This window comes from Gopherus flavomarginatus, chromosome 18, assembly GCF_025201925.1.
Source record: "Gopherus flavomarginatus isolate rGopFla2 chromosome 18, rGopFla2.mat.asm, whole genome shotgun sequence".
In the NCBI taxonomy this organism is placed as follows: Eukaryota; Metazoa; Chordata; order Testudines; family Testudinidae; genus Gopherus; species Gopherus flavomarginatus.
In genome coordinates this window covers 2,561,707-2,570,963 of record NC_066634.1, presented here as the reverse complement: position 1 = coordinate 2,570,963, position 9,257 = coordinate 2,561,707, and the positions used below count along the sequence as shown (strand labels likewise).

The window sequence follows — 9,257 nt, the reverse complement described above, 5'->3', positions numbered from 1 at the left end:
AAATTGTGTTCCATGTCCTATGTCCTTGTGATGTTTTGTCTTGCGGCTGAAATTGTTGTGTTTAATTTTCTACAGGACACCCTAGTTCAAAACCAAATGAAAGGGTTAGAGCTAAATGCAGATGCTTGTTTTATCCAACTGGGAATACAAAGTGCTTTGAATACTATCAGGAAATACTAAGGTTTAATTATACGTGACAGAGGCTGCGCCAAAAGCTGAGAAATGTTCTTGGGGTGCTGCTGGGTGCACTTTCCATCCTGATCACCTTTGGCGCTCCCCGGACACCAGCCTGGTTGCGCCTCAGGTGCTCTTGACCTATTTTGAGCAAAGGGGGGATGATTGCTGCAGTTAACGAGATTGGTATGCACTTAATTTTAATTTGCCTGGTAGTTGGTGTTTTCCATCTCCGTAGTCTTAGATCTGCTGTTTTCCTTCCTGCTGGCCTTGCTATTTTGAAGGCCTGTGCAGCTGGATTTATTTCGGGCACATTCAAGCCCCGATCTTTCTCAACTGTCAGCCAAGTCTTGGCTATGAGCAGTGTCCTTGGGTGGGAGCCAGCATCTTATCTTCGGGCTTAGTATGCTAGCTGCAGTGTTGAATTCATTTGTTCTCTGCTCCTTTCTTCTTCTTCTCTTCCCCACCTTGGTCTCTCGTACTTGCAAAGGAAACTTCCACTTTCCACTCACATACCTTTGACCCTCCCCAAAATGCTTTGTGATGCTTGCAACAGTCTTGGCCACATACACTGCTGATCTTCCTTTCCTGGAGACTCACTGAGGGAGGAGGGTCATGTCATAAACAGATAGCTAAGGGTTAATGTTCTTTTACCTGTAAAGGGGTAACACCAGTAACCTGAAACACCTGACCAGAGGACCAATCAGGAAACAAGGCTTTTTCAAATCTGGGTGGAGGGAAGTTTTGGGTGTGAGTTCTTTGTTCTTTGTCTTGTGTCTGTTCTTTTCTCGGCTCTGAGAGTGATTTTTCTATCTCCAGGCTTTCTAATCTTCTGTTTCCAAGTTGTAAGTACAAGGATAGTAAAACAATAGGTTTATATTGTTTTTTTGTATTTACATGTGTGTAGTTGCTGGAATGTGTTAAATTGTATTCTTTTGGAATAAGGCTGTTTATTCACTTTTTTTCTTAAGCAATTGACCCTGTATATTGTCACCGTTATACAGAAACTATTTTTAATGTCTTTTTCTTTCTTTTTATATAAAGCTTTCTTTTTAAGACCTGTTGGAGTTTTTCTTTAGTGGGGACTCCAGGGAATTGAGTCTGCAGCTCACCAGGGAATTGGTGGGAGGAAGAAGTCAGGGGGAAAATCTCTTTGTGTTAGATTTACTAAGCCTGACTTTGCATACCCTCTGGGTGAGGGGGAAGAGAGATTAGATCTCTCGGTACTTGTGTTTCCAGGACTGGAAGCAGGGAATCTCCTAGGGTCGTACAGGGAGGGGAGCCTGGAAGGAAGTAACAAGGAAACAAGGGGAGGGGGTTATTTCCCTTTGTTGTAAGACTCAAGGCATCTGAGTCTGGGGGTCCCACAGGGAAGGTTTTGGGTAGACCACAGTGAGCTAGGCACTGTATAATTCCTAGCTGGTGGCAGCAATTACCAGGTCCAAGCTGGTAACTAAGCTTGGAGGTTTTCATGCTAACACCCCTATTTTGGACGCTAAGGTCCAGATCTGGGAAGAAATGTTATGACAGGTCAGTAATATAATATTGGAATAATACTGTCAGCAACATAATATTGAAAAAGCAGTTAAATCTAGAAAAGCAGCACACCTTGGGGACCCTTTGTAAATATTCAGATTGATTTTATTCAAATGTCTAAATGTTGTAACTATGAGTATGTGTTAGTATTAGCTGATGTTTTTCAAGCTGGGTTGAAGCCTTCCTCTGCAGAAGGGAAGACGCCAAGTCTGTTGTGAAAATGTTGCTTAAGAATTTCATTCCAAGGTTTGGCATACCTGTGAGTATCGACAGTGATCGTAGTAATCATTTTACTGGACAGATTGTAAAGGAGTTATATGCAGCCTTGCAGATCCAACACAACTTCCATTGTCCCCACCACCCGCAGTCTGCCGGGACAGTGAAATGTCAGAATCATAGACTTTAAGGTCAGAAGGGACCATTATGATCATCTAGTTTGACCTCCTGCACAGCGCAGGCCACAGAATCTCACCCACCCACTCCTGTATCAAACCTGTGTCTGAGCCATTGAAGTCATCAGATCATGGTTTAAAAATATAGATGTGCAGAGGATCTTCCAGCAAGTGACCTGTGCCCCATGCTGCAGAGGAAGGCGAAACCCCCCAGGGCCTCTGCCAATCTGCCCCGGAGGAAAATTCCTTCCCGACCGCAAATATGGCGATCAGCTAAACTCTGAGCATGTGGGCAAGACTCACCAGCCAGACACCCAGGAAAGAATCCTCTGTAGTAACTCAGATCCCACCCCATTTAACATCCCATCACAAGTCATTGGGCATATTTACCGCTAATAGTCAAAGACCAATCTCATTATACCGTCCCCTCCATAAGCTTATCAAGCTTAGTCTTAAAGCCAAATATGTCTTTTGCCCCCACTACTCCCCTTGGAAGGCTGTTCCAGAACTTCACTCCTCTGATGGTTAGAAACCTTCATCTAATTTCAGGTCTAAACTTCCTGATGGCCAGTTTATATCCATTTGTTCTTGAGTCCACACTGGTACTGAGCTTAAATAATTCCTCTCCCTCCCTGGTATTTATTCCTCTGATATATTTATAGAGAGCAGTCATGCCCCTCTCAGCCTTTTGGTTAGGCTAAACAAGCCAAGCTCTTTCAGTTTCCTTTCATAAGACAGGTTTTCCATTCCTTCGATCATCCTAGTAGCCCTTCTCTGAACCTGTTCCAATTTGAATTCATCCTTCTTAAACATGGGAGACCAGAACTGCACACAGCATTCCAGATGAGGTCTCACCAGTGCCTTGTATAATGGTACTAACACCTCCTTATCTCTACTAGAAATACCTCGCCTGATGCATCCCAAGACCTCATTAGCTTTTTTCACGGTCATATCACATTGGGATTCTGAAAAACAAACTGGCCGAGATTTGTGCAGAAACAAACTCATAATGGCCAAATGCCCTGCCATGAGCATTGATGAGCATGAGGGCCACTCCCAACCGAAAGACTGGATTTAGCCCACATGAGATCCTGAGAGGGCACCCGACACGGCTACCGGCTTCGCCCCCACTGGCCCTTGCCCATATGGACATTTATTTGATGGAAGATACAATGCTTAATTACTGCCAGGCACTAATGAAATGTGTTAGGTCTCTTTATTCGCAGGTAAAAGAAGCGCTACCCAAAGATCCTAAGTAACCCTATCATTCGTTAGAACCAGGAGACTGGATCTACATAAAGGTCCATCAGCGAAAGACCGCTCTGGCTCCGCACTGGAAAGGCCCTTACCAAGTTCTGCTAACTACCAACATCACTGTGAAGTGCCAAGGACTCACTGCCTGGACCCATGCGCCTCACTGCAAGAAGGCCCCTCCACCTCAAGATGACTCTGACTGCTGATCAGCCTGTCCCTCCTTCTGGTACTTCTTTTCCTCCTTCTGGACAGCAGGAGAAAAGGGCAAGGTGAAGTGCTGGTAACCTCTCCCTTGTCCACTAACGGAACCACCATACATTCACCATCTGCTGGAGGAACCCAGTTATTACAGGGTGATGTGCTGGTAACTTCTCCCCTGTATGATGCTGAACCACGACTCTTCCAGGAAAGAAGAAGGCGGCATGTTTGTTCCGCTGAAACCGCCAAAGTCCAGGGATTCTTGACTACAAAAGACATTAAGAATTGGTCCTGGTGGAAGAGACGGAGTATAGTAACCTGGCAGAGAGGAACTTGTGGGAACTGCACTTGGGACTGTGGTATTGAGTAGTGGTTTGGGTTTATTCCGGGGACTGGACTCTGTGCTTTTGGACATGTATAGCCATCCCTAATTGGCTTTCAGATGATGAATACCAAAAGCGCCTTGCTGCCATGACCACTGCCCCCGCCATTATCCTCACTGCCACTCACCACCCCTCTAACACATCCTAATACAGACAATACCATAAACTCTGATGAAACCCAATGGCCAAGGCCTTTACCCCTTAGTGATCGCTATGGGATGGTGCCAATAGTGCAGCACCAATTTGGAACATTTACAAAGGCCAACAACATGATGAGAAATTAGAGCAACTGAAAAGGGCCACTGGTCTTATTATTGGAGTACAGTTAACCCAGTGATCCTCAGCAGCGTCATTTGCAGCATGAAGAAGGAAGGAGAATGGAAGGTGCTCATCATGGACCACCCTAGCATGCGCATCCTCTCATCATGCTGCACGATGTCTGACTTCGTGGACAAAGGGATCACGCTTGTGGAAGATATTAATAAGCGCCGGGAGACAATTCCCAGCCTGGAGACCATCTACCTGTTCAGCCCTGTGGAGAAGTCGGTGCAGGCTCTGATCAATGACTTCCAGGGCACCCCCACCTTCACCTACAAGGCGGCTCACATCGTCTTCATCAACACCTGTCCTGAGCCTCTGTTCAATGACCTGAGGAAGTCACGAATCACCAAGGCCATCAAAATCCTCAGGGAGATCAACGTGGCCTTCCTGCCCTACGAGAGCCTGGTGTACTCCCTGGACGGGCCACAGACCTTACACAACTGGTTCAGCTCCTACTGCTTCTTGGAAAAGAACAAGCAGATGGAGATGCTGGCAGAGCAGATTGCCACATTGTGTGTAACCTCGAAGGAGTATCCAGCCATCCGCTACAGGAAGGACCGTGAAGATAACTTCCAGCTGGCGCACGCTGTGCTGGCCAAACTCAAGGCATTCAAGGCACACGAGCCCAGCATGGGAGAAATCCCCAGCAAAGCCTGCTCTCAGCTGCTGATCGTGGACTGGAGCTTTGACCTGGTGTCCCCACTGCTGCACGAGCTCACCTACCAGGCCATGGCCTACGACCTGCTCAGCATCGAGAATGGCACCTACAAGTATGAGACGATGGGCATCAGCGACTCGCAGGAGAAAGAGGCACTGCTGGACGAAGACGACGAACTCTGGGTGCAGCTACGCCACATGCACATCGCTAACGTCTCCAAGAAGGTGACCGAGCTGCTGCACACCTTCTGTGAGAGTAAGGCCTTGTCTACACCACAAAGTTGCAGCGCTGGTGAGGGGGTTACAGCGCTGCAACTTAGGAGGTGTACACATCTGCAGGGCATTACCAGCGCTGCAACTCCCTGTTTGCAGCGCTGGCCGTACACCCGGTCGAACCTCGGGTGTAGAGGATCCAGCGCTGGTGATCCAGCGCTGGTCATCAGGTGTAGACACTCACCAGCGTTTTTCTTGACCTCCGTGGAATAAGCAGGTATCCCAGCATACCTGAGGAAGCCTCTCTGGTAATCAAGCAGGTCTCCTTCCCCGCGGTGTGCTCTCGCGTTCCCCGAACCCCCCTGCAAGCAGGTCTCCTTTCCCGCGGTTTGCTCTCGCGTTCCCCGAACCCCTCTGCAAACCGCGGGGAAGGAGACCTGCTTGCGGGGGGGTTCGGGGAACGCGAGAGCAAACCGCGGGGAAGGAGACCTGCTTCCCCGCGGTTTGCTCTCGCGTTCCCCGAACCCCCCTGCAAGCAAGTCTCCTTCCCCGCGGTTTGCTCTCGCGTTCCCCGAACCCCCCTGCAAACCGCCCAACAGCGCTGCAGTGTGGCCACATCTAACACCACTTGCAGCGCTGGTTGCTGTAAGTGTGGCCACTCTGCAGCGCTGGCCCTATACAGCTGTAACAACCAGCGCTGCAAAATTGTAGATGTAGACATACCCTAAGAGGCTGACCAAGGACAAGGCCAACATCAAGGACCCGTCCCAGATCCTGAAGATGCCCCAGTACCAGAAAGAGTTGAACAAGTACTCCATGCACCTGAACCTGGCCGAGCACTGCATGCAGCACTTCAAATGGACAGTAGAGAAGCTGTGCAGCGTGGAGCAGGACCTGGCCATGGGGACAGACATGGATGGGGAGATGATCAAGGACCCCATGAAGATCATTGTGCCCGTCCTGCTGGACCCCAGCCCCATGCAGGCCTACGACAAGATCTGCATCATCCTGCTCTACATCTTCCTGAAGAATGGTATAGGCTTGGGGAACCTCATCAGGCTGATCCAGCATGCCAACATCCAGCAGCTGGGCAACATCATCCACAGCATGCAGTTCCTGGGCAACTCTCTTGTGCCTCGGAGTGGGCAGCTGCGTCCTGAGAGGAAGATGCGGTTGGAGTCCACCTACCAGCTCTCCCACTGGACCCCCATGCTCAAGGATACCACGGAGGACATCGCTGAGAACAAACTGGACAAGAAGCTGTGGCCCTTTGTGTCAGATCCAGTCCCTACCACCAGCTCCCAGGCTGCTGTCAGTCCCCGCTTCGGGCATTGGCACAAGAACAAGCCAGCGGCCAAGTACCGGACAGGCCCATGCCTCATCGTCTATGTGCTGGGTGGAGTGTCCATGTCTGAGATGTCTGCGTCCAAGTTCCCTTTATTCCTTTTCCCCTTCCACACTCCCCCCTTTTGTGCTTCCAGCACAACTGCCAATCTTAAACCTCCATGTTCATCGAACCTTATATTTCGGATTCCAGATCAAATGCTTCAGCCTCATGGGTTTTGGTTAGATGCAACGACAGTGCACGGTTAGGATGAACATAGAAGGTGTTATTATTATTACATCCTTTACAGCGATAACCTAACCCTAAACTGAACAGCAACACTAAAAGCATTAACATTTCCACTGTAATCATATGATGGAGTTGTTCAGTCACAGAACACAAAACATCATAGTTACCAAAAGCACTTTCTACCCATGCTGCTGACAAATAGCTGTGAAAAAGGGAGCGTTATTTCCCAGGCTTTTCATCGACAGAGGGGGCTATTTCCTGCTATACCCTCGGGCGACTGTATGGAATTAAGTCAAATTCCTTTGGGGTCCTTTACCTTCATCACAAAGGTTCTGCTTTACCGGGACCCAAGATGACAAGACATCTTTCTAAGGGGGTAGGCAGGATATGACGCGTTATGGCCGGAAACTGAAGCTAGACTAAATCAGCCTGGAAACAAAGGTGTCAATTTATAACCGAGAGCGTAATTAACAACGGGCACAATCTACTGACAGGCATGGTGGATTCACCACCACGACAATTTTTCAACCGAGACGAGATGTTCTTCTAAAAGGTCGGCGCTAGAAATGAAATGAGGGAAGATCCCTAGATTTGGCCCTCAGCCTTTCTAGATGACTGTCCTCCTTTCAGCAGTCTGATTTGTCTTGCCTAACCCCACGTTTCACCTCACTTAAAAACAACTTTCTTCCGAAATCAGATGTAAACATGCAAAAGTGTCCCAGAGTGCAGTTACTGGGAAATGACTGACTTACTCATTTGTATCATGGGATTATAAAATAAATTGTTTGGAACAGAAAGATTGTACTTACATTTCAGTGGATAGTAGATAGAGCCATATAAACAGGTCATTGCCTGGACGAAATTTTAGGTTGTGCTGACTTTGCTCGCACTTTCTATGTAGCCTGTTGTAAATTAGGCGAATATCTAGATGAGTTGATGGACCTCCTGGAAGCCCTCAGTGTAGACCAGGGTATGTGAGAACCACTGCCCTAGAGGGTCACCATGAACCCTTCTTGTCTTTGCATCTATGAATTTATGAGAAAAGACTTCAAAGGACCAAATGGACAATGCACCAGATAAGACTGGCCTCATGGCTAAGCAGCGTCGTGGGGACTTTCTAAGGGGACATGAACGCAAATTCTAGTTATGCAAAATAAAACCAACCCCGGCCTTTTGAAGCTCATCCCTGCTGATCGATTCGTAGTTGTGCTAGTTTTGCTCTGCTTCTGTTGTGAGCATGAAGCGTTTGAAGGACAGACCCCAGCCAGGGCCCTGGAGCCATCTCTGGAGCTTCTTAGCATGTGTTTTGTGGTTTTAAGATGTTTTCTCTGTCATGCTTTCACCTTACAACTAGAATCACAGAAATGTAGGACTAGAAGGGCCCTCGATCTATCCAGTCTCTTGAGGCAGTAGTAAATATTATCTAGACAGGGGTTTGTCTAACCTGTTCCACCATCTCCTTTGGTCATTTCTTCCCATGCTTCGCTACCCTGACTGTTCAAAAGTGTCTAACCTAAATCATCCTTGCTGCAATTCAATAAAGGAGCTGTTAATAGCCCCTGCAAAGAAAGAACAAACCCCTGAGAATCCAAAGATGTTGTTTCATGATTTTGGCCTAAAATTTTAGGGTTTTGCCAGCCCCAAACTGAGAAAAGTGTTGGGCTTTTTCAAGGGAAAGCCAGGGATTTTCCATAAATATGGGACAGTTCCCATTCTATTGTAAAAATAAATACTTTTCCACCTGCGAAGGGTGGCGGGTATCCCATCTGGTGGGAAATTTCTGACTTATGCTGGAGGAAATTTTTTGAGAACAGGTTGGTTTGGAGGAGGCAAATCAGGGCCCTTTGTTGGCCATTGGAAATTTCTCATGAACAATGGTGCTTCTCTGTGAGTTGAAAGACGGGGTTTGGTATAGAAATGGATCAGAACAAACTCTGTCTGGTTCAGAATCCATCCCTGACCTGGGCCAGTGCCACATGCTGCGGAGGCAGGTATAAGAACCTGCAGGAGCAGGTGAGGATCTGCCCCCATGAAAATTCCCTCCTGATCGCTCATAACAAGAGGTTCCGTACGACCCTGAAGCATGAGGTTTAATATCCCTTCCACAACCTTTAGTTAGTCTGAGCAAATCTAACTCTGGATGCTCCTTTTCCCTATGGAAATGTCCAGTCCCTTTTTGAATCTTGCTAGGTGTTAGCCTCGGCATCATCCTGTGGCAATGACTTCCACAGTCACTGAGGGCATCAGTATGTCTTTTGAATTTCCCACTGTAATTTCCTGGGCTGTCCCTTCATTCTTGTGCCATGCAACAGGGAAGACAGAATCCCCCAGGCTCTTTTCTCTGTCCTATTTTCGTTGTGTTATGCTCCTTCTTATGCTTTATGCAACCCTGATCTTTCTAGTATCTCTTCACAGGATAGTTTTTCTAGAGCCTGAACTGTCCCCGAGCCCCTGCTCATTCTGCCTTTCCCGTGTGGTGCTGATGGGGCCCAGGGCTGCATGCAGGATCCAGATACTGGTGGGGGGCTGCAAGTGTGTTTCCAAACTGGTACCTAG

General features: G+C 47.9%; 1 protein-coding gene across 1 annotated transcript; it reads left to right on the top strand.

The window, feature by feature from the left end:
* The first annotated feature begins 4,278 nt into the window (after nucleotides 1–4,278).
* Nucleotides 4,279–6,721, top strand: LOC127036879 (syntaxin-binding protein 2-like). Its single transcript, XM_050928152.1, has 2 exons — nucleotides 4,279–5,181; nucleotides 5,860–6,721. The coding sequence occupies exons 1-2, from the start codon at nucleotides 4,298–4,300 to the stop codon at nucleotides 6,719–6,721; spliced, it is 1,746 nt and encodes a 581-aa protein (XP_050784109.1). The 5' UTR covers nucleotides 4,279–4,297.
* The last annotated feature ends 2,536 nt before the right edge of the window (nucleotides 6,722–9,257 follow it).